The sequence below is a fragment of the Notothenia rossii genome, assembly GCF_949606895.1.
Source record: "Notothenia rossii genome assembly, chromosome: 9".
Taxonomy (NCBI): Eukaryota; Metazoa; Chordata; class Actinopteri; order Perciformes; family Nototheniidae; genus Notothenia; species Notothenia rossii.
Window position 1 is genome coordinate 77,161,168 of NC_136907.1, and position 25,141 is coordinate 77,186,308.

General features: G+C 39.5%; 1 protein-coding gene across 1 annotated transcript in view; it reads right to left on the reverse strand.

Annotated features, from left to right (window-relative positions):
* Positions 1–25,141, reverse strand: part of esyt2a (extended synaptotagmin-like protein 2a) — a 57,598-nt gene that overhangs the window by 5,748 nt on the left and 26,709 nt on the right. The window contains exons 7-21 of the mRNA XM_079650094.1: positions 22,989–23,096; positions 19,834–19,954; positions 18,936–19,112; positions 17,762–17,847; positions 16,095–16,143; positions 14,270–14,359; positions 13,467–13,562; positions 11,538–11,639; positions 8,586–8,648; positions 6,670–6,744; positions 5,665–5,751; positions 5,132–5,281; positions 3,866–4,299; positions 1,305–1,403; positions 1,000–1,131 (exon numbers count right to left, since the gene is read on the reverse strand). Coding sequence (XP_079506220.1) covers positions 1,000–1,131; positions 1,305–1,403; positions 3,866–4,299; positions 5,132–5,281; positions 5,665–5,751; positions 6,670–6,744; positions 8,586–8,648; positions 11,538–11,639; positions 13,467–13,562; positions 14,270–14,359; positions 16,095–16,143; positions 17,762–17,847; positions 18,936–19,112; positions 19,834–19,954; positions 22,989–23,096 — 1,869 coding nt within the window. The remainder of the gene's footprint in view (positions 1–999; positions 1,132–1,304; positions 1,404–3,865; positions 4,300–5,131; positions 5,282–5,664; positions 5,752–6,669; positions 6,745–8,585; positions 8,649–11,537; positions 11,640–13,466; positions 13,563–14,269; positions 14,360–16,094; positions 16,144–17,761; positions 17,848–18,935; positions 19,113–19,833; positions 19,955–22,988; positions 23,097–25,141) is intronic.

A 25,141-nucleotide genomic window follows, 5' to 3' on the forward strand; every position in this document is an offset into this window, starting at 1 on the left:
TTAGCTAATGAATGTTTCCATGGTGACCAACGGCAACATGACAACGTTTTCATTGGTCCCTCTTCTTTAGAGAAGACCAGGAAATGATGGATACACGGATCGTGTTCAAATCAATAGGCACGCAATGACTCTAAATAATAATGATCACGCCACCAAACACACATTCAGACTAAAGGAACCAGCCTGTTTGGAAAATGTGAGAAGTAGAAAGTACAGGTATTTGAGTTCAACATGTAAGAAGTAGAAAGTACAGGTATTTGAGTTCAACATGTAAGAAGTAGAAAGTACAGGTATTTGAGTTCAACATGTAAGAAGTAGAAAGTACAGGTATTTGTGTTCAACATGTAAGAAGTAGAAAGTACAGGTATTTGTGTTCAACATGTAAGAAGTAGAAAGTACAGGTATTTGAGTTCAACATGTAAGAAGTAGAAAGTACAGGTATTTGTGTTCAACATGTAAGAAGTAGAAAGTACAGGTATTTGAGTTCAACATGTAAGAAGTAGAAAGTACAGGTATTTGTGTTCAACATGTAAGAAGTAGAAAGTACAGGTATTTGTGTTCAACATGTAAGAAGTAGAAAGTACAGGTATTTGAGTTCAACATGTAAGAAGTCAAAGTAAAAAGTTGTCCGGAAAATTTGAGTAAAGTATACCAGAAAAATGTACTCAAGTACAGTAACAAAGTATTTATAGTCCACTACTTCCCACCTCTGAACATCAACTAAAGACAGAGTTTGGTGATGTCGTTTGCTCTCACCATCCCATCATGTCATTGGTTATTTATCACATATTAAAATGTGGCTTAAAGCTGGATAAAAAGACCCCATAAAGTATGTGGATAAAATGCCATTAGAGTCGACCAAATGCAACGCTACCTTGGTAATAATGATAGATTTCTCTGGTTTGACCATTTTTGGGAAACTCCATATACTACGTAACATAGATCTTGTTTTTTCTGTTTTCTGAGAAAAATAAGTTGTCCAGTGAAGGTGGGACTCACGTCTGGTCGTAAACGGGGTTGAGGGTCTTCTTGAAGGTGTGAGTTTTCCTCCTCCCTGACCTCCGTTTGTCGGGGAGCAGGTAGAGGCGGACGTACGGATCCGAGCCGTGGTCCGTGAACGCTATCAGGTTTCTGAGGGAAGGGAAACATGGGATTATAACTGAAAAACTGACAACTGAATATTGTAAATGTCACTTCTTGTTTAAAAAGCTGTTATTTATTTGAAAATTGGTGCAAAAAGATATTTGTACTGGGAACATGTTGGTGTATAGTCAGTAAAAGTCCTGGTCCTTTGTCGTTCGTACCTGCAGCCGTGCACCACCACGATGAGTTTGTTCCTCTGGGACGAATGTCTGATGGTGAGCTGGATCTCACCCAGAGGGAAGTGACCGGGACCAGAACCACTGCAGAGAAAGAGAGAGAGAGGAAGAGGAACCAATGAAAAACCTACATTTTAAAGTGTCGTATGCAACGCAAGTTTATTTAAACATCACTTTTCAACACAAGGCAATTCAAAGTGCTTTTCAAACATGAAAGACATTAAGAGCAAAAGATTTTGAAGAGACTATTATTTTGTATATATTGACTTAATGTGTGCAGATGTATATTCAGTGGGGAAAAAAGTATTTAGTCAGCCACCAAATGTGCAAGCACTTAAAAAAATGAGAGGCCTGTAATTTTCATCCTAGGTATACCTCAACTATGAGAGACAAGATGAGAAAGAAAAAATCCAGAAAATCACATTGTCTGATTTTTAAAGACTTTATTTGCAAATGATGGTGAAAAGGAAAATAAGTATTTGGTCAATAAGAAAAGTTCATCTCAATACTTTGTTATATACCCTTTGTTGGCAATGACAGAGGTCAAACGTTTTCTGTAAGTCTTCACAAGGTTTTCACACTGTTGCTGGTATTTTGGCCCATTCCTCCATGCAGATCTCCTCTAGAGCAATGATGTTTTGGGGCTGTTGCTGGGCAACACAGACTTTCAACTCCCTCCAAAGATTTTCTATGGGGTTGAGATCTGGAGACTGGCTAGGCCACTCCAGGACCTTGAAATGCTTCTTACGAAGCCACTCCTTCGTTGCCCGGGCGGTGTGTTTGGGATCATTGTCATGCTGAAAGACCCAGCCACGTTTCATCTTCAATGCCCTTGCTGATGGAAGGAGGTTGTCACTCCAAATCTCACGATACATGGCCCCATTCATTCTTTCCTTTACACGGATCAGTGGTCCTGGTCCCTTTGCAGAAACACAGCCCCAAAGCATGATGTCCCCCCCCCCATGTTTCACAGTAGGTGTTCTTTGGATGCAACTCAGCATTCTTTCTCCTCCAAACACGTCTAGTTGAGTTTTTACCAAAAAGTTCTATTTTGGTTTCATCTGACCATATGACATTCTCCCAATCCTCTTCTGGATCATCTAAATGCTCTCTAGCAAACTTCAGACGGGCCTGGACATGTACTGGCTCAAGCAGGGGGACACGTCTGGCACTGCAGGATTTGAGTCTCTGGCGGCGTAGTGTGTTACTGATGGTAGCCTTTGTTACTTTGGTCCCAGCTCTCTGCAGGTCATTGGCTAGGTCCCCCCGTGTGGTTCTGGGATTTTTGCTCACCGTTCTTGTTTCTCATTTTGACCCCACGGGGTGAGATCTTGCGTGGAGCCCCAGATCGAGGGAGATTATCAGTGGTCTTGTATGTCTTCCATTTTCTAATAATTGCTCCCACAGTTGATTTCTTCACACCAAGCTGCTCACCTATTGCAGATTCAGTCTTCCCAGCCTGGTGCAGGTCTACAATTTTGTTTCTGGTGTCCTTTGACAGCTCTTTGGTCTTGGCCGTAGTGGAGTTTGGAGTGTGACTGTTTGAGGTTGTGGACAGGTGTCTTTTATACTGATAACGAGTTCAAACAGGTGCCATTAATACAGTTAACAAGTGGAGGACAGAGGAGGCTCTTAAAGAAGAAGTTACTGGTCTGTGAGAGTCTGAAATCTTGTTTGTTTGTAGGTGACCAAATACTTATTTTACAGAGGAATTTACCAATGAATTCATTAAAAATCCTACAATGTGATTTCCTGGATTCTTTCCCCCCATGCTGTCTCTCATAGTTGAAGTGTACCTAGGATGAAAATGACAGGCCTCTCTCATCTTTTGAAGTGGGAGAACTTGCACAATTGGTGGCTGACTAAATACTTTTTTGCCCCACTGTATGTGTCTATGTTGTTTATTTATGTTTTTGCATATATATATATATTAGGGATGTAACGATATATCGAATATCACGGTAAATAAATGTCTCAATACCGTTGTGAGACTGACCAAATCTACAGCGATTTCTTTTAATTTTTTTTTAAATTATCTTTTTTTTTGTAAACATTTATTTCTTTAAACCGCTATTTAACCAGATGGTCCCGTTGAGATCATCAATCTCTTTTTCAAGAGAGACCTGTCCAACATGGCAGCAAGTAGGTTACAACATGAACATAAAACAACAGATAACACAAAAGGACATCGTATTTACAGAGCTACATGTACGTACCTAGAGACATTGACAAGTACCAACAGTGTAAAAAAAAAAAAAAAATTCAATATTGCGATAAATATCGTACCGTGGACTTTTTATCGCGATATTATCGTACCGTGAGTTTTTGGTATCGTTACATCCCTAATATATATCATATACATAAGTGAGTATACAGGTGTGTTTGTATGTATATATACATATAGGTATATATTTTTCTCTAAATATGTATTTGTATTTGTTTACAAACAGTATTTCGATCTCTCAGTCCGTACACACAAACTGAAAGATTGACAATAAAGTTGACTTGACTTGAGATCAATGGATATTTGATAGTTTGATAGTTACTTCTGCAGCAGAGCGAGTCTCTGCTGGAGCTCCTGAGTGGCGTAAGGGTTGGAGATATCAGAAGCGATGCTTGGAGTCAGCTCTTTTCCTCCCGCCAGATATAGCTGCGACCCGGAAATGGCGAGATTAGAGGAGCTCCTCCCACTCTGAGCTAAACCTCCTCCTCCTCCTCCTCCTCTTCCTCCCTGCCCCAAATCAGTGCTCCCTACAGAGTGGTGCGGATCGTTGGCTTCTTTCCTTCGGTTCAGGAGGTCCTGCGCCGACACTGAGGCGGAGCGAGGGATGTCGAAGGTGGAGGAGGGAGGAACGGGGGAGTCGGAGGAAGAGGCGGCAGGTGGAGGGTTTGTTTTCTTGTTTTTGTTGACCTGCACTGAAGAGGGGGAGGAGGAGGAGGGGTCGGAGGAAGTGGGAGGGAATTTGTCCAAGCTCAGCACCTGAAATTAAAACAGAATCAGAAACATTCACATTTCAAAGGTTTTATTGTCATTTCTCAATCTTTATTTACTTATAAAGCACATTTAAAACAACAAATGCTGTACAGGGAATTAGAGATGTCCCGATCCGATCACGTGATCGGGGATCGGAGCCGATCACGTGATTTTCAAAAGATCGGAATCGTGAGGAAAAAAATCAGGATTTTCTTTTTTTCTTAAATACTTTTTTTAAATGTTGTATTCAATGTTACAAAACAAAAATAACCATGTTCAAGTCTTAAAGTCATCCTGAGGCCTTAGTTTTGGTTTCAAATTACACAACATCATGTATGTGTTGCTTCTTTGGGGCTTGTTTTCATAGACCTGCTTATTTCTCTCAAATCTGGCAACAGAGTGGGCGCAGTGTCTAATTGTAGCAGTAAGCTAACGAGTACTGATAAGCTTTATTTTGTTTTGATCCAATGCTGCACAACTGAACTGATCCAATGCTGCTGTGAAAAAAAGAAGCTATATCCATGTTGGATAGAATATCCAATTTAAATAAGAAAAAATTACCTTAAGGGACAACTTGAATGCTTTTTTTCTTTTTTTCTCTTAATGCATTGCATAAAGATCGGATCTGGAAAAATCGGTATCGGCAAATTGTCAAAATCAAATGATCGGAATCGGATCGGGAGCAAAAAAAGGTGATCGGGACATTCCTAATTTTGGATTGTTTATTTCTACTCTTTTAATTTCTCTAGTGTCCAACGCCTTGTCTTTTTATGCTGCTGCAACGCCAACAATGTCCCAATTTGGTTTCCATTAAGTACTTTATATTATCTTATCTTACCCTCAGAGCCATCTTCATCTTCAGCGTGCAGCTCGGGCCGGAGTTCTTGAGGGGGAAACGTTCATTTAACGTCATTTCATCGGCCTCCAGAAGGCGAGTCAGCGGCAGCGTCAAAACGCCCAACGTACACTCGTGTTTCTCGTCTTTCACCTGGAAACACACGGAGGGGAAGTCATTGTTTTTGTCTTGATTGTTTCGCCTTTACTGCGAATAATGTTTAGACTAGAGCAGCAAAGAAAATATTAAAAAAGACCCACTGAGAGACTTTTTGGAGACAGTTTGCAGAATCAAACCATTACATTTTAGCATTTTGATTAAATCTTTATGAATAATTCAAACGTCAGAGTACAAAGTGGGGGTTTTAGATAATTGAATCTTTCATTTGGACAGAGTACGACATCTTCTTTCTTCACTGACTCGTCAAAATTAAGATCCAGAGTCTCTCCACAGACTGTCTCGCCTCTACTGCTCATAACGTTTAGACTACAGTAGCAAAGACAATATTAATAAAGGATGAAGATGAGCGTCCGTACCTCGACCTCCAGCTCCTGGCTGCGGGGGTTGTGGATCAGGAAGGTGAACGCCTCCTCCCACACCGGCTCATTGGTCTTATATCGGGTCTGAAGGAGGAAACAGCAACAGAGAGGAGGTAGAGGGAAATGGGGGTAAACTGGTCACAAATGTATTTTTGTATTTAATTCGATAGAAGAAGTCTGAAAATGTCAGTTTGTCCATTAAAATGTGTGAAGATTCAGCTAATTCCAAACTTATTGTTCTGTTAGTTGCTCGCTGAATGTGCTGTGGCTTTAAGTTTAGCAGCTACAGTAGAGAATAGCTATCTTAGCATCGTTGGTGACATTATATTAAAACCAATGAACAGACTTATTGCATGAAAATTGTCTCCTAAATGACCACAGCGTATTTCTAAGGGAAAGTGCGCTGATAAGATATGACGATTTGTGTTTGACTTACAGAGCTGAATTCACCACACGGCGGTTAGCCTAGCTTAGCATAAAGACTCGAAACTAGCCTGAAACATATCAAGGCTAAACTAGCTTTTTTTCAAAGCTAGTGTTTCCAGGCTTTATGCTAAGCTAGGCTAACAACACCCTGAATCTATCTTTGTACTTACAGTAATGCACGGACACAAGAAAGTAAGTTAACAACTTAAATTCACACAATGTTACAATATCTGCTAACTAAGAGGTAAAGTTACCCTCAATCCATTTATTCCTATGACGTAATTCAAGTCTTACTTTAGATAAAACTTACATAAATGTTGCATTTTTAAATGTGGAGGATACATAAGATTATTACATTACATGTTACTTGTTAGACGACTTCCATACTCAATACTGTGGACAATCCCCACAGGATTAATTTGGGGTGAAGTGTCTCAGGGACACAACGACATGCTGACTGCAGTGGGGTTTGAACCTGTGCTCCCCTGATCCCAACACCAACGCACTAGTCCACTGCGCCACACGCCTTCCATTAAGGAGTATAGTTCCTAAAATAACACCGTGTTCTGGCCTCACCTTGCTATCGTAGGACTTGTGTCCCACTCTGAACTGGACGAAAGGATTTGGATCACTGGTCACTTTTTTACCGGACTGCAGGAGAGGAAGAAAAACGTTTTACAAGCAAGAAACAGCGTTAGCAAGCTATGCTAACATTCACAAATACACAAATATGAAGTCTTTAACTCTACAAGCTTTGGTAAAGATTTATCTCATATATAGCATATTCTTAACATAAAGAAATACAAGTAAACATCTGGAATTAAATCTAAAATGAAGTTGAGTTTTTTTTCTGGATTATAGTGTAAAATACATTTTGTCAACATGAGATGGCGCTAACTGTATGTTTTTAGTTTTCAAAATGTGGATTTTGAGCTCATACAGTGTCATTTTGGGCTTATGGTATCTTATATGTTTACAAAGATACCAACCTACCCAGAGCTACTCTCCACATTTCAGTCAAATGTGAAACTTTTTAAGGAGAGGAGTTAGGAGGAAAAGTACAATATCAAAAAGGAGTGTAAATGTAACTTTGGGTAACAATGTTGTTATTTACTACACACATTGTTAGACACAGCTTTAGTAAACAAACATGATTAGTGGAGTTCGTTAATGACTTCACAACAACAGTCAGTACGTAGGTTCACTTCCTGTTAGGAACATCACATTATATTTTGATGCAATGAGTTTAAAAACATCACTCCCTGATATTTGAAAGCACTAATCTGTCCCAAAATCCTTACATTTGACTCCACTAAGAGTTTAGGATATAAGCTGCCGTTAGCTCCTTAATTAGAGAGTTGAACTCACACTGAACATTTGATATTTATATTCCATTTGATATTTAATATTCCCTTCCTTATACATCCGCTTTATATGTTGTTACTGTACATTTGTATTTCAACATGTATATTCTCTACTTTTGTAATGCTATTTTATTTCTATTTGTGATGTTTACACTTTGGATTGTTTATTTCTAGTCTTTTAATTTCTCTAATGTACAATGCCTTGTCTTTTTATGATAGATAGATAGAGAGAGAGAGAGAGAGAGAGAGAGCGAGGTAGAGAGAGAGAGAGAGATAGGTAGAGAGAGAGAGAGAGAGGTAGAGAGAGAGATAGGTAGAGAGAGATAGGTAGAGAGAGAGAGAGGGGTAGGTAGGTAGGTAGGTAGGTAGGTAGGTAGGTAGGTAGGTCGGTCGGTCGGTAGATAGAGAGAGACAGAGAGAGAGAGAGAGAGAGAGAGAGCGAGCGAGAGAGGGGTAGGTAGGTAGGTAGGTCGACCAGGTAGGTAGGTAGAGAGAGAGAGAGAGAGAGAGAGATAGGTAGAGAGAGAGAGATAGGTAGAGAGAGAGAGAGAGAGAGAGAGGGGTAGGTAGGTAGGTAGGTAGGTAAGTAGGTAGGTAGGTCGGTTGGTCGGTCGACCAGGTAGGTAGGTAGGTAGATAGAGATAGAGATAGAGAGCGAGCGAGCGAGAGGGGTAGGTAGGTAGGTAGGTAGGTCGACCAGTTAGGTAGGTAGAGAGAGAGAGAGAGAGAGACAGAGACAGAGACAGAGACAGAGAGAGAGAGAGAGAGAGAGAGAGAGAGAGAGAGAGAGAGAGAGAGAGAGGTAGGTAGGTAGGTAGGTAGGTCGACCAGGTAGGTAGGTAGATAGAAGTATGCTGCTGCAACGCTAACATTTCCAAAAATTAGGATCAATAAAGTATTTTCATCTAAAGTAACAGACAGAGAATCAGCACTTTTGAAACAGGGCTGAAACAGAGGGGATTATGGGTAATGGTGCAATGACCTGTTTGGTGTTTCAGACAATCAGAGACATGTTCTGTATACATCTGAGACCTGTGATATGTTGATGACAAACAGTATGATAGGGGACCTTTAAAGAGAATGAACTGTGTTCCTTGGTGTCTCGTTGATACGGGAGTGCTTGGTTACCTTCAGAGCTTTACTGACCGAGGTCTTCCTCAGCCCCGACTGGTTGAACTCTAACGGATTGCGCTTTGATTTTCCCCAGGAGAGAGAACAAACACACGGAAACACACACACCAGGAGGTTATTAGGGGAAAGAGGGGCATGCAGGGATGAGGATGATGATGACGAGGAGGAGGAAGACACCAATGGGACAGACAAAGACAACATGGATGATCACATGGTTAATTTCATTCCCCAATTAAAACCTGGACATGAGGAAAAACTAGAGTCCGACCAATATTGGATTTATCAGGCCGATATTAATATATATATATATATATATATATATAAGGATACAATTCAAGATTAAAAAAAAATTCAATCATGAAAAAATTAAAATGTAATAATAAAAAATTATGATAATAATAAAAAACGTATAATATTAAATAATAATAGTAATAAATAATGCAATTACAAAATAAAAATATAAAAATGAAATGTTTTATTATTATTTATATTATTTTAATTGTTGTTATTATACTAAAAAAAATCCACTATAGTTTAAAATAAAATTTTAAAAATGTCAAAAGAAATAAAACATTACAATTTCATTTGTCTTGAATTATGTTCATACAAAATATACCACATTTTAAAGCATATTAGTTGGACTCTAGTTAAGACAGCTTTAGATGAGAGTGATTGATTAACATGGAAAGAGATTGATGAATGAGGATCAGAGGAAAGAGACACTGGGTGACATTTATATGTATGTCGGCGGGAAATCCATTCATTTTATGTGCTTTTTTACTGTTTTGCAAGAAAAATAAAGACCTAATAACAACGATAGTGTCCGATCGTTATCACCTCATCACAGGGACACACAGGGCAGGTGTTAAATCAATGTATCTCAGAAAAAAATGCAAAAATAACATGTCTTTGGGGTTAACATTGGAAAATTAAACGTTAAAATCAAATGTATTTAAGAGGATATTGTTGTCATTTTTTGAATATTGGATTTCCCTCATCATCCCCAGGGTTAGCTTTGATGTGACATGGATACATGTGAAGTTAGGGTTATTATAGGGTTAGATTTTAAAGTAAAACACAGACTTGTTGACAGGTAAGAAGTTGGAAAGGGACATATCATCAAAACAGTGCTAATTGGAGACACCTAGTGGCAAACAGTGAGAACTACATCATGTGTTTCAGTGTTAAGGTCGTTTCTTGTCAACAGGTCTGTGCATTACTTTAAAATGAATGAAATCAAATAGCCACAGTTCTTTATGGAGGGGTTACAATGTGCTACTAAAGAGAATGGGTGTCTGCAGGGAGGAAGGAGGGAAAGCAATCCAGAGAGAATTCAGCCTCCCTCTCAGAGTCTCAAAGATAACAAGATACACAGCTAGTTTTGCTTTATTATATGCTATGCCTCTTAGGATGTACGCTTTTTCTTTGTATGTGACATCTCTAAGCGGTTGACCAATCACAACAGAGCCAGCCAGCTAACCAATCAGAGCAGGCTGGGCTCTGGTTTCAGACCGAGGGTGAAAAGAGGTGCTGCAGCAAAATAAAAAGCTTTTTGAACATTAAAGCATGGAGACATGTCCCAGTAGAGACACTACATACTGATATACACCTGAACATCAGCAGGAGAGGACTCTTTAAAGTAGAGACACTACATACTGATATACACCTGAACATCAGCAGGAGAGGACTCTTTAAAGTAGAGACACTACATACTGATATACACCTGAAAATCAGCAGGAGAGGACTCTTTAAAGTAGAGACACTACATACTGATATACACCTGAACATCAGCAGGAGAGAACTCTTTAAAGTAGAGACAGTACATACTGATATACACCTGAGCATCAGCAGGAGAGAACTCTTTAAAGTAGAGACACTACATACTGATATACACCTGAACATCAGCAGGAGAGGACTCTTTAAAGTAGAGACACTACATACTGATATACACCTGAACATCAGCAGGAGAGAACTCTTTAAAGTAGAGACACTACATACTGATATACACCTGAACATCAGCAGGAGAGGACTCTTTAAAGTAGAGACACTACATACTGATATACACCTGAGATCAGCAGGAGAGGACTCTTTAAAGTAGAGACACTACATACTGATATACACCTGAACATCAGCAGGAGAGGACTCTTTAAAGTAGAGACACTACATACTGATATACACCTGAACATCAGCAGGAGAGGACTCTTTAAAGTAGAGACACTACATACTGATATACACCTGAACATCAGCAGGAGAGGACTCTTTAAAGTAGAGACACTACATACTGATATACACCTGAACATCAGCAGGAGAGGACTCTTTAAAGTAGAGACACTACATACTGATATACACCTGAACATCAGCAGGAGAGGACTCTTTAAAGTAGAGACACTAAATACTGATATACACCTGAACATCAGCAGGAGAGGACTCTTTAAAGTAGAGACACTAAATACTGATATACACCTGAACATCAGCAGGAGAGGACTCTTTAAAGTAGAGACACTACATACTGATATACACCTGAACATCAGCAGGAGAGGACTCTTTAAAGTAGAGACACTAAATACTGATATACACCTGAACATCAGAAGGAGAGGACTCTTTAAAAAGTAAAGTGTTCCTTAGAGTGTGTCGAACCCCCTCTTGATCATGAGGTATTTTTTAATCAATCTGTTGGTGATTATAAGTCTTTTTGACCAACTGCTGCTTAGCTAGCGCTGTATTTAGCATGATTAGCATGTGGCTTTTGCCCACCACTGCTATGGTTTTCAAACACGGGTTATTCCTAAAACAAATAATGACTACAATGATTTAATGAATTCTCATGCACGAGTCGGGATTCATGCTCATCAGGCAAACACTCCAAACGTTTTCTATTTTAACAAATGCAACAAAAAGCGTAGCATGACGTCGAGCAGAAGTTATCTATCAGTGATCAAACCCACTCACAAATAACGTCCTATAGAGAGAAGCCGTGTTCTCGCAAAACACGAGGCCCGCCGCCCGCCTCTCTTTTAAGTATCCAGAACCCAAGTTCCCCTCGAAGACGCTCTTCAGAGAGGAGGAAGAGGAAGAGGAGGAAGAAGAAGAAGGGGCTGAAAAGAGGAAGGTAAGCCTGCACTACGGAGGTTAAAGCTAACAAATAAAGGTATTTCAACCAGTAAATAATGCGTGATAGAATTGTGAACAGCTACAACTACTGCCAGATGAGATAATAATGTTTTGTTTTAGGCAAATCGATTTCAAAAGGTTTATTTCTAATGCGGTTTTACGTTATAATAATATTTAATCAAAAGACTACATTTTTTAACATCATGAGTATATTTTTCACCGTTTTCCACTATTTTTATTATTTTATTTAGGAAACAAATGTAGACTTACTTGACTGATATAACTGCTGCACCAGTACTAGTTCATACATGAGTAAAATATTCAATGTATTATGTTATTTTATCAAACAGAAGAATATTTTGGATTGAAGCAAATATTGATTTTACCATATTTAAAAAAAAAAAAATAATGGGATTTTTAAAAAAAGTTCAAGAACACTCACTAATAATAACTTTCATTCTGTTTGATTTGTAAAGATATCAGAATAAAGCACTATGACAACATAAATCACCATTCATTGGTAGGCTTTAGCTTATTTCTATGGTATATTTGAGAGGAAATGGAGTGAAGAACAGACATGAAGTTCAGAAAAGAAAATGAGTGAAAGACTGAAGTAGAAACTGGATCCAACGAGATAAAACTGGATTTGTAAAACTCTTCATCTGTTCCCAACAATATGTGTTTTAAACTCCTTCAGCATCTCATGGTTGGGAAATGAGGGAAATACTCATTAAAAGTATTCAACCACACACATCAACAAAGACAGCAAACTACCTTAAAGAAATAAAATAATGTAAAAATACATCAACAGTGTTACGGAGTGTCTCGTAAAAACTAAATAACACAAAATAAGCAGTGAAATCAACATGTTAAGTTATACAGTTCAGAAAGAGTCACATTTATAACAGACAGGGCACAACAGAACCTGTATCTTAAAAACAAGCTGCTTTTTCAAACACAATCAACAACAAACTCCCTTTTTCTCTCCTTAGCCGCTTTCACACCAAGTACTTTGCGGTACTTAGTTCCCGGTACCTAGTCCCCCTGAACTCTTTAGTCCCTGGAACTGTCCTAGTAGATCGCGTTCTTACCGGAATAAGTCTCTGAGGGAAGATTAGGCAAATGAAGCCGCTGACGTCACTTCTTCTTCTTCTGCTTTGGGTTTACTGGCAGGCCGCAAACAACTTCACGGCGTATACTGCCGCCCGGAGTCCCCGGCCGGAAGTCCCCGGCCGGAAGTCCCCGGAGTTGGGGACTGGCTTCAGTAGAAGCTGCTGGGACTCCCAGCAGCTTCTACTGAAGCCTTCCGAGTAAATCGCCAGAAGCACCGACACCTCCTCATCTCCACCGCTCCCATGTTTTCTTTTGTGTTGCCATAAGTTATTCTCTCTCCGTTGGTGCGCTGGGCTAATGCTAATGCTAATAATGCTAATGCGAGCAAATAAAATGGCGGCTTCACAAAACCTTTCGGAGTTTTACGGGGCGTGGTTTCCAATTAGCCCAGACAATCAGAAATTGTTAGTGTTAGCACGAACCATTTCCTCCCGAGGAAAGTACCCCCTCTAGCAGGGACGATCTGGGGGTGAAAAGGTTCGCGCGAACTAGGGACTAGTTCCAGATCTTTTTGGTGTGAAGCCAAATCTCCCCCCCCTATCGGCCTAGTTCTTGGGAAAAGTACTCGGTGTGAAAGCGCCTCTTGACTTGAGGGTTAAACATGTAAATCATTAGTCCAAGTGCATGCTGGGAAGTTGGATCAGACTGACTTACCGGCAGATTTCTTGCTGAATCCAGGAAAACGACAAGCAACGCCGACGAAAGGCCGTCGTTCGCCTGATTGCGATCAGCTTTAATGCTCGTTAGCGCCTGAGAGGAAGAGGAAGAGACACTGGTTATTTTTTTCGGTAAATGTATCCTGCAAAGCCTCATGGGAAGAGCTTACATGTCCATGTTTTTATTGTTGGGAAAATAGTGAATGTACTCTTCCAACATGAGAGTACACATGCTAACAAAGGTATCCCAACTGTAGCTGTGAACATGACAGGATGTGTGATTACCTAGAAGAGCATCAGGACTGTTTGAGGCATATGATAGCTATGTGATTAACATGATGATTCAGCCTCTATGGAGAGAGACATATGACAAGCATGATCATTTCTGACGTGGAGCTAATCTGAAGTAAACATTGAATACTGCTTTCTATTCCTCCATCTTGTGACTGTGGAACTCCCTCTCTTGGATATCAGCATGTGAAGGACACTGCTCAGGAACTAGCTGATGCTCTGTATGTGATGACTGCTATTTGTATTCTTTATTTGGGGTCACATAGTATTTGTATAGCATTTTGCTAAGTTTACAGTTCAATCTTTTTTATAGCAACCCCAAATAGCAAACAAACTAACGTAATAAGTCAATAAATAATCAAAAAATAAAATTAAGAGTTTTTGTGTTAAGGAAAAATAACAGCATGTATTAAACAAAAGCACGATATGACAGGTGATGGTTGTCTCTGTAACATATATTGCTTCCACAGTTTTTTAAAGTTTGATATGAATAATTTAAATGAGTTTTACCTGGTCCAGTTTCTCCGGTGAGGGCAGCAGAGATAACCACTCCAGTTTGAGGTGAATCTTCCCTGTCGCCACGTCTTCTATCACAAACCACTGCAGACACAGAAAAAAGGTCTTGTTATTAATATCAGAATACTTTTTATAGACAATTTCCACCCTCTTGGATTCAATTATATCTCATCAATAACAATATATGGATTTTAGAAGTGAAGGCAATTGTTTTTACAGATCGAAATAACTGCTACTCTTCATCACAACTTTGTTTAAAGGTAAGTACGTTTGTTTTGATCAGTTTTTCTTCTCTTAGTTTAGTTGAGTTTATTGGTTTAGTTGTCAGGGAGCACGTACAAAAACAACATAAATCTCAAAGAGATAAGATGCTTTGTACCAGATTAAAGCAATTTGCTATATAATCAATCGGTTATTGTCTAAACACAGTTATGTTTTTACACATCCAGCATTTAAGAAAGTAAGCATAAAAATGTGCTTAAAACTTTTTTCTTTTTTTTTTAATTAAGATGCAATGACACTTTTTTGAAATGATGGTTAATACATTAATGCATCATCCTCCAAAAAATAAAATGTTGATAATCTCCTTTATCAGATGATGTTATATGAGAAGCCAACAATTTTTGGTTACCAGATGTTCCTACCTTGGTTATTGTTTGCTTTACTTTCTTTATTAAACATCATAAACACATCGTTATCACTACGGACGCTTTCAGGTTTAGTTACTCTAGAGCGGGGGTGTCAAACTCAATTTCATCGCGGGCCACATTATAATTATGGTTGCACTCAAAGGGCCGGTGGTTAGGGTTAGTTAGCAATATATATATGCCGTTAATAACTGTGTAATTTATACCTGGCTGCTAAACCCTTGTTACTGTTACAAGGTATCGATCTTTGTATTTTGTAGATTGTGTAACTTGCTGTTGTTAAATACCGTCAAACTGTGCAATATATACTTTATATACATATGCCATCTTTAGTAACTGTAATATATACCGGGCTGCTAAATCCTAAGAACTGCTGCATGATTTGATTTGTTTTTGATCTGTATTTTTGAAAATTATGTAACTTTTTTAGTTTTTATCTTTTTTTTTAGCATATTGTTTATTATATTATAACTTAGTACCTTTTTTTAACGCATGTAAGATATGCAACACTAAGCTGTCTGTGGCTCTTTCCTGCTGTAACGCTGCACATTTCCCCTCTGTGGGACTAATAAAGGTATTCTGATTCTGATTCTGGTAACTTTAAGACTATATAAAAATACATAGATAAATATATATAATATATATAAAATAATGTATTAATTTACAATATTTCCTCTGCATTGGATTATTATGGGATAGGGTAATAACTTCATAATTAACTACGTCTGATAGCAGAAGTCTAGGGCAAATAATTGCAAGTCTCTTCAGTGTGCATCTCACAAAATGAGATGCATTGTGGGACGTGCTCCTGTAAAGCGGAACGTAACCTTATCATAAACGTATTATATTCTTTGCAAGCTCTTGTGGGCCACATAAAATGAAGTGGCGGGCCGGATTTGGCCCCCGGGCCTTGAGTTTGAAACCCCTGCTCTAGAGTCTCAATTAATTGGGAGTTTCATCACGATAATGCTACGTAATGGCTAACAAGAGGGAACAACTTAATACACTTAATATACAGAAACTCCAATACTAATGGGTTTTCCACACAGGGTTTGAGTGACAGGTACCTCTTGTACGTGTAAAGAAAATAAATGACAGTAATGAGCGCAGAGGAGCAAATATTTCACTAAAAGTCACCTATTTAAAATTTGAGAGTAAAATCTGCAGATTACCTCGTCCACCTTCTGCTCCTTCTGCAGCTCAGCCACGTCGATCATCAGACTGAAAAACAAAACACACCAAACTTTCTATGAGTGCCGACTCATCACACACACACACACACACACACACACACACACACACACACACACACACACACACACACACACACACACACACACACACACACACACACACACACACACACACACACACACACACACACACACACACACACACACACACACACACACACACACACACACACACACACACACACACACACACACACACACACACACACACACACACACACACACACACACACACTTCTGGTGTGAATTAAAGTCTGACACACACCGCTGCGCTCATTAAACCCCAGTGAGAGTCGCTGTGAGGCAGCTTCAGGTTAATAGAGAGTGAAATGCTATTAATGTGACGAATATGATTAGTATAAGACAAGAGAAACACACAATGATACTCTAGAAACTGTTATCCTTATTATTTGCAGTACACGTTAGAGTCGTGTCAGCACTTTTAAATCTGTCTTTTTATCAACAAAGTGAATCTGTAACGTTGATTTACTGCTAAAGACTTTGAATAATTTTATATTATTCAAAGTTCTCAGAGCCCAAAATTACAGCTTTTAATGTCTCATATTGTCCAAACATCAATCGTTAACCAAAGCATATTAATATCTTATAATATGAAACATGAAAAAGTCTTTATATTTTAGGAGCAAAGACAAGAATAGGTTGACCGATGTTGGTGGATGTGGATTAGGGCTGCACGATATTGAAAAAAAAATGACATTGCGATATTTTTTACCGGATGAAGGATTTTAGTCACGGACGTCTGGATCTTAACTGGTTGACTCATCATACCTCAAGTCATGACCTACCATGTCATGATAATGCATGTTGCTTACCCTCAAATAAGGGGGTTCATCTGTGAATGAAGAAGAGAAGAACCTTTTTGTATCCAAAATAGTTCCAGATTCCAGATGTTGCTTTTCTTTTTGGAAGTAAATCTTCATTCTCTCCGGTATTGTCCTCATGTGCCTCGCTCATTTTGTACCGGTGTTTTGATGGTCTGCAAACTAGCGGGGCGGGGCCTGCTGTGCTCTGATCAAGAATGATTGTGATTGGTGGTTTGCTGTGCATGCAGAGCCTGCATGTCACTCACTCAACTACCCCTGACATGAGCCGCGCAAGTTTTCCTTTTGTAGCAAGCAGCAAAATAATTGTAACATGACGTGCTCGAGTTAATGTACCTTCTTAATATCGTACGTCCTAAAAAAAAAATTTATTCTAAAAAAAAAAATTATTCTAAAAAATTAATAAAATCGCACGTCCCTGTGATGTAAATATCGCGCGTGCGCATATCGCGGTTATCGCCATGACACGATATACCGTTCAGCCCTAATGTGGATGGAAATCTATGGAGCGATAAAGTAAAAAAAAACAAATCCACGACCCTTTCTGGCCTAAAGCATCCCTAAAAACAGAGCCTTCGCTCATGCAAAGATATTTAAATATCATACCGTTTTCAGAGACAGAATATATAAGGCTTGTGTTTTGAGTTGAACAAAGATCAGAGGTTGTAAAGAGAGAGAAACCGAGCGGGGGGAAGGAGAGGGGTTTCACTTTCCAAGCAGTTTTTAATACGTTTAAACATTTACCTCCCGAGGAAGTCGTCTTTATCCGTGTCTTCATCGAACAGCTCGATCTCCAGCATGTTTGGTCCGGCGTGTTCGTACATCAAGGCCTGAAAATACAAAAATACATGAATAAAACTACATTTAAAACGGACAATACTTAGGCTGTGTAACCTGTTACTGTAGATCCAGAGGAAGGATCTGGAGCATTAATACTGTCTTTATAAATACTAATACACATATTTATAATTGTTAAATACTGTCGATAATGTTATATAAGAAGCCAAAACCTTTTGTTCACCACATGGTCCTTCCTCGGTTATTGTTTGTTTTACTTTCTTTATCAAACATCATAAACATAATGGTACTTTAAATGTGTTTACAATGTGTTTATTTTGCACTGTGGCTTTTAATGTTTTAATTGCCTTGTGCCGTGTAAATAGACTAATCTTGCCTAACCCTCTGAGACCCACGGACACTTCCGTTTTTGTATATTTTTATGTTTTGCCTTATAAATTGTCATTTCTTTAGAGTATAATCAAGTTTTACACATCCCAGAAATCAGCACAACCTCAGCTGATGCTATATGTCACTCATTAGAGACTTAGATACAATATAATATGAAACATCCGCTCCAAAGCCTCAGCTGTAGTGAACTTCCTTGCCATACCTCAGTCTACTTTCAAAACACTGAAATAACGTATTCCAACTTTTATTTTTTTTCCGCACGTGGAATTATACCGGCTCTCGTTTCCGTACACATAACAACGGAACTGACTGAGTCAGTCTCCGATTGGCTGGACTGCATCCACTCAGAGTGACCGATTCAGAAACGGGACTCTTACACTCTTTACGTCACAAACAAAGATGGTGGATGAGACTAGATCTATAAAACGATAAGCAATGCTCCAGAATCAAGGTGAGACTATCCGCATCCTTTAAAACTTTACGCGCATTCGCTTCACCAAAAATAAGTAAACGCCTTTGTTTATTGCCGTTTCTGTAGTTTAAGAGGAAAAACACGGCTCGTCTCTGGCTCAAACAGCTGAGAGGTTATGACGCTTTGAACACAACGTGATATTTGGGATCGCATACGGCCCCGTGGGTCTCAGAGCGTTAGCAATGAAATAAAACGTCATTTTTTCCCCATTTGAACTCAAATTGAAGCTTTCTATAGGGATCCTCTGTCGGACCTTACCTCATACACTTCGTTCCACTTGGGGTTGACGGTCTCGTGCATGACTTTGCTTGTGAAGAGCTGCGTTCCCACCTTGATGACACCGTACGGGTCGGACTTCCCTTTGATCAGCCCGCCCAAAAACTTGTCTTTACCCAGCAGATCCAGCGCCTCGACGAAGTGGATCCTCAGCACGCCCTGAGGATTAGAGGATCAAAAGCTTTATTGGCAATTACACAATGGTTACAGAGGAGGTGTTGGCAATCCAAATCTGAAGTTCGAGGCGCCTCCAAATCAACACGAATACTTCATATTAAAAGAACAGTGCAAGAAAATAGTGCAAATGACACAATGGTAGTAAAGTGCACGAATAAATACACATTTTTTGTAAATTAGCAGTTTTTCTGCTTGCTTCTTGAGACAGGGTGAGCAATTCACTCAAAAAGAAGAGGTTTGATACGTTTGGTTTAGTTTATTTAGATTTTTCTACCCATATGCAAACATTTAAATGTAAATACGCAGAATACAGAAGATCAACCAATTAACAGATTCATTAATTCACTTATTGTCTGAAAAATATGACACTGTAAAAGCTATGTGTGTGTGAGTGAGTGAGTGAGTGAGTGAGTGAGTGAGTGAGTGAGTGAGTGAGTGAGTGAGTGAGTGAGTACCTCACGGGGCTTCAAGGCTGCAGAGAACTCAATGCTGTTGTTTCCACACTGAGACTTGCATCTAATTAAGTGTGTGTGTGTGTGTGTGTGTGTGTGTGTGTGTGTGTGTGTGTGTGTGTGTGTGTGTGTGTGTGTGTGTGTGTGTGTGTGTGTGTGTGTGTGTGTGTGTGTGTGTGTGTGTGTGTGTGTGTGTGTGTGTGTGTGTGTGTGTGTGTGTGTGTGTGTGTGTGTGTGTGTGTGTGTGTTACCTGGGGAATGGGGAAGCGGAGCTGGGCCAGTTGGGCCTCTCCCACCAGAGGAATGGTGATCCGGTTGGGAAGAACGAGGAAGCTGTAGATTACGTCCTGGATGATGTTATCACACAAACCACTGAGAGAGGAAGAGGAGGAGAGGAGGAGGAAGGAGAAGAAGAAGAAAAACACAAGAGCAAAATTATAAAGAGTAACAAGATATTTAAAACAAAACAAAAAAGATTAATTAAAAGTTCAAAGTACTTTTTCATAAAGGGCAGAAAGTGCTGTTTTTTGGGACTTTTGAGATTTCCTGCCTTTTTTCAGTTTATTTTTACATTTCAAAGAAGTGTGCATTTCTTTGGGTTCAAGACAGACAAGATATACGATTAGGAAACCAAAATGTTCCAAAAATGTTCTGATATTTTAAAGACAAAACTAAAGTTCATGACTTTTATCAAATGTATATTCACTTCAAACCATGTTTTAAATCCACAGGTTTTGTGATGTTTTTATACTTTCACTTGAAATACTGCATTATTTTGTGATTTTATTTAATGTGATTTTACCAACATGTCTCTTTGTGGCAAAATAAAGGATATCTGTTTTCATATGTAAGGATGCTTGGATGATATCCCCTAATTTCCTCTAGAGGGCAGCAGCATCGTGCATTAAAACACAGCTGCTCTGCTTCCCTACTGTAATAAATCCACCCTGTAAGAGCTGATCCTGGGTCTGTGTATCAGACTCTAAATTCATGCAAATGCTCTGAAGTTGATCTCAGTTAATTCCTGGTCTGCTGACTCACTAAACACATCAGGTTTTCCTGCTGCATCAGGACGAAAAACGCAAATCCTCACTGAGGAAATAATGAGGGCTCTGACAGGAAGGGAGGGAGAGAGGAGGGTGGGGCAAGGGCAGGGCTCCAGCAGACACACACACACACACGCACACACACACACACACTGGTGATTTCACACAAACTTGTCAAACAAGGAAAGCTACATTTCACAGGGCGGAGACTTTTGGAAACCGCAGTGTTTCTCTGCTGAAAACAAACAGTGAATCAGCAGGAAACAGCAACAGGTCAACACAGAGGAAACCAGCTAGCAGCGTGTTAGCACACTTGTTATAGGATATATATCACCTGCTGCATGTATCATCTGGCTTCTTTTAGGATACAAATTAATGGGTGGAAGCGCAATAAAATCAAACAATAAGAACAACACTATGGGGGAAAGTCAGGTTTCAAAAAGACATACTGTTGTTATAAGCCGAGCTAGCTTCTTGGCTAAATAATTGGCTAAAGAGTGATGGATGTTGATGTATTTGTGTAGGCCGACATGGAAGTTAGCATCTCCCTGACAAAAAGCCAATGGGATTCTAATGTTGGGCTATAAAAGAACTACAGCACGGTCACATGACCTCACGTCACCACCGCTAAGCTAAAGGAGGCTAATATTGGGCTATAAAGGAACTACAGCACGGTCACATGACTTCACGTCACCACCGCTAAGCTAAAGGTGGCTAATATTGGGCTATAAAGGAACTACAGCACAGTCACATGACTTCACGTCACCACCGCTAAGCTAAAGGTGGCTAATATTGGGCTATAAAGGAACTACAGCACGGTCACATGACTTCACGTCACCACCGCTAAGCTAAAGGTGGCTAATGTTGGGCTATAAAGGAACTACAGCACGGTCACATGACTTCACTGTCACCACCGCTAAGCTAAAGGTGGCTAATGTTGGGCTATAAAGGAACTACAGCACGGTCACATGACTTCACGTCACCACGCTAAGCTAAAGGTGGCTAATGTTGGGCTATAAAGGAACGACATCACGGTCACATGACTTCACGTCACCACCGCTAAGCTAAAGGTGGCTAATGTTGGGCTATAAAGGAACTACAGCACGGTCACATGACTTCACGTCACCACCCGCTAAGCTAAAGGTGGCTAATGTTGGGCTATAAAGGAACTACAGCACGGTCACATGACTTCACGTCACCACCGCTAAGCTAAAGGTGGCTAATGTTGGCTATAAAGGAACTACAGCACGGTCACATGACTTCACGTCACCACCGCTAAGCTAAAGGTGGCTAATGTTGGGCTATAAAGGAACTACAGCACGGTCACATGACTTCAAGTCACCACCGCTAAGCTAAAGGAGGCTAATGTTGGGCTATAAAGGAACTACAGCACGGTCACATGACTTCACGTCACTCAACCGCTAAGCTAAAGGTGGCTAATGTTGGGCTATAAAGGAACTACAGCACGGTCACATGACTTCACGTCACCACCAGCTAAGCTAAAGGTGGCTAATGTTGGGCTATAAAGGAACTACAGCACGGTCACATGACTTCACGACACCACCGCTAAGCTAAAGGTGGCTAATGTTGGATGTGATGATGTTTAGTCGTCTCATTTAGACACTTGTTAGCAACCGCGTTTTTTTTTAATTCAGCAGTGGGGTATTTACTTATTTATTTGATGTTGTCTGAAGATGTTGAATCTATCCGGCATCACAACTCAGTCTGCGGTGGCTCCACTTTTATAATCACGTTATTATAATTACCGATACTTAGTGGGGAAATGAATAAAGGTCATAATCCATTCTGTGATCCGCTGGTAAACGTAATGTAATTTCAGCAGCATGCAGTCTGAGAGTGTGTCCACTAGGAACGTCTCTTCGAAAGCACCAGCTTTATTTTGTTAGGACATATTTTCTCTTCTGCACGCTGCAAAAAACGTCCGAGTGCTCCGCATGTTTTTTATTTAAATACTAAAGAGTGTGTGTGTGCACCTTCGTTCTATACAACAAAGTAAATGGACTAATTCAAGGTCAAATCAATGGATGCAGCAACCAGCAAATGACACGCACACACACACACACACACACACACACACACACACACACACACACACACCACACACACACACCACACACACACACACACACACACACACACACACACACACACACACACACACACACACACACACACACACACACACACACACACACACACACACACACACACACACACACACACACACACACACACACACACTCACACACACACACACACACACACACACACACACACACACACACACACACACACACACACACACACACACACACACACACACACACACAGTTTCTCACCTGACACCAGGAATATCCAGCATGTTTGTGAGTCCCGACCAATTGATGTCCAGCGACTGAAAAAGAGAAGAAATACATAAAGTTTTTAAGAGGTATGTTACATGACCTCTCTCATTGTTAAACATATTAATGGAAATCACAATTACATAAACACACTTTTAGACTTTTGTTTTGACACCAGATGAGTTTTTAATGTGACGATCAAATAGGTTTATTAAGAAGTTGCATGCAGACAAATTATTCACAAATGTTTAAGGTTTCTGGTGATGCTGAGCTAAAGTTATAAGCTACAGACATGTCAAAAACTATTACTATTTTTGAAGTTTTTTGTAGGAAAGAAACATCACATTTGCATATTTGAGGATTTGTAGAAATAATTGTACTACCTATCAAATGGTGGATTGTTTCCCTGACAGCAACTTAGGTTTAAAAGTATTTATAACACATTTAATGGCCTGTTATATTTTTGTTTGTGCAATATTCTGTTAAGTAAAATAGTTACATTTACAGTATTTCAAATGGACAATTAATCTTATCGGATCAATCGGATACAAAAAAAAAAGCTTAATATATTCGAACTCTAAACATAATTTTAAGGAACTATTTTAAAATCTCCTTCAATAAATAAATAAATACAAAAACTCTCAGCTGCAGCAGAAACATTAAGAAAAGTGATTTTAAGTTTTAGAACTAAATCTCAATGATTTTCTTTTCTCCTCAGGTTAGGGCTGAGCCATGACTCTGCAGATCCGACTGTAACTCAATCGACCCGTTAATCGATAGAGCTGATTGGGTTGGCTCTCAAACAAACAGGAAGTCTGTGCTGAGGTACTTTGGGAAGGACATTGCATAAACAAATTAACAGCTATTAGATACAACAGTGGATAAGGAGAAGTCAAAGTAAGAAAAGTGTTTCTTATCAAAGGAAAGTTCTCCTTATATTACTTGAAATAGATGACGGTGATATGGATTCCTTTTTTTTAGCAACACACACTTTGCAGGAAAAAAAAATGCTTGAAAAGTGCAGTTAGAAGACTGGACAAAAACCACACCCAGTAAACACAACCAGAAAACGTAACCTTGCTGTATAAAATAATGTTCCAGATGTTGTTAAAGTCATATATCCTAACATTTCAGGAGACAAATGTCCGAATTCTGAGATTCTCTGAAGAAAATTGGAATTATTTGTTTCTCAGAATTCTCATTTTAATCTCAAATCTCCCAAAAATAATGTTCACATAATGAATAAAAAAGGTATTATAGTTGACTGTAATTTCTCCCATTGTTCCAGGTGATGTAATCTTCATCACGCTAACTGTGAGGGTCCATATCACCAGACTCATGTTGGGAATCTTAAAATAACAGCAGGCGCCATGAGAGGAGCGCGCGGCCTCGTGCCAGCTGTCAGGTTAACATACAGTATATGTGAACTTAAGGTGGAATGGCACGTGTGTGTGTGTGTGTGTGTGTGTGTTGTGTGTGTGTGTGTGTGTGTGTGTGTGTGTGTGTGTGTGTGTGTGTGTGTGTGTGTGTGTGTGTGTGTGTGTGTGTGTGTGTGAGGCATGTGTTGGTTATGGTTAAGGTTAGAGTTAGGATAAGTCTCCAGGAAATACATGTAAGTCAATGTAATGTCCCCTGAAGTGATGTAAACATGGTGTGTGTGTGTGTGTGTGTGTGTGTGTGTGTGTTGTGTGTGTGTGTGTGTGTGTGTGTGTGTGTGTGTGTGTGTGTGTGTGTGTGTGTGTGTGTGTGTGTGTGTGACGGATTAAGAGTGACTGCAATGATGAATGAAAAAGGGTGTTGAAAGAGGCTTAAATTGTGAAGTACTGGAGCAGTTGTAAAGCTGATGAGGAAAAGTGACCCATGAAACTGCAGAAATGAAGACAGCTCCTCAAAGATCCTTCATTCAGATCCTTAGAAGTAAAAGTACAACACTGTAGAAATACTCTATTCTAAGGAAGTACTGTGTTGCAAAAGGTGTGTAGGTAAGTGGGATGATGTACTTATAGTTTATGGAGTAAGAATACTCATTTATAAGACAAGTTATCAGAAATAAACAAAACTTAAAATAACTTCAGAAGCTGGCAATGTGAAATTATTTTACACAAACAAATAGCTAAATTGCATCCAATAATGTTCTGTTAGTTCATACA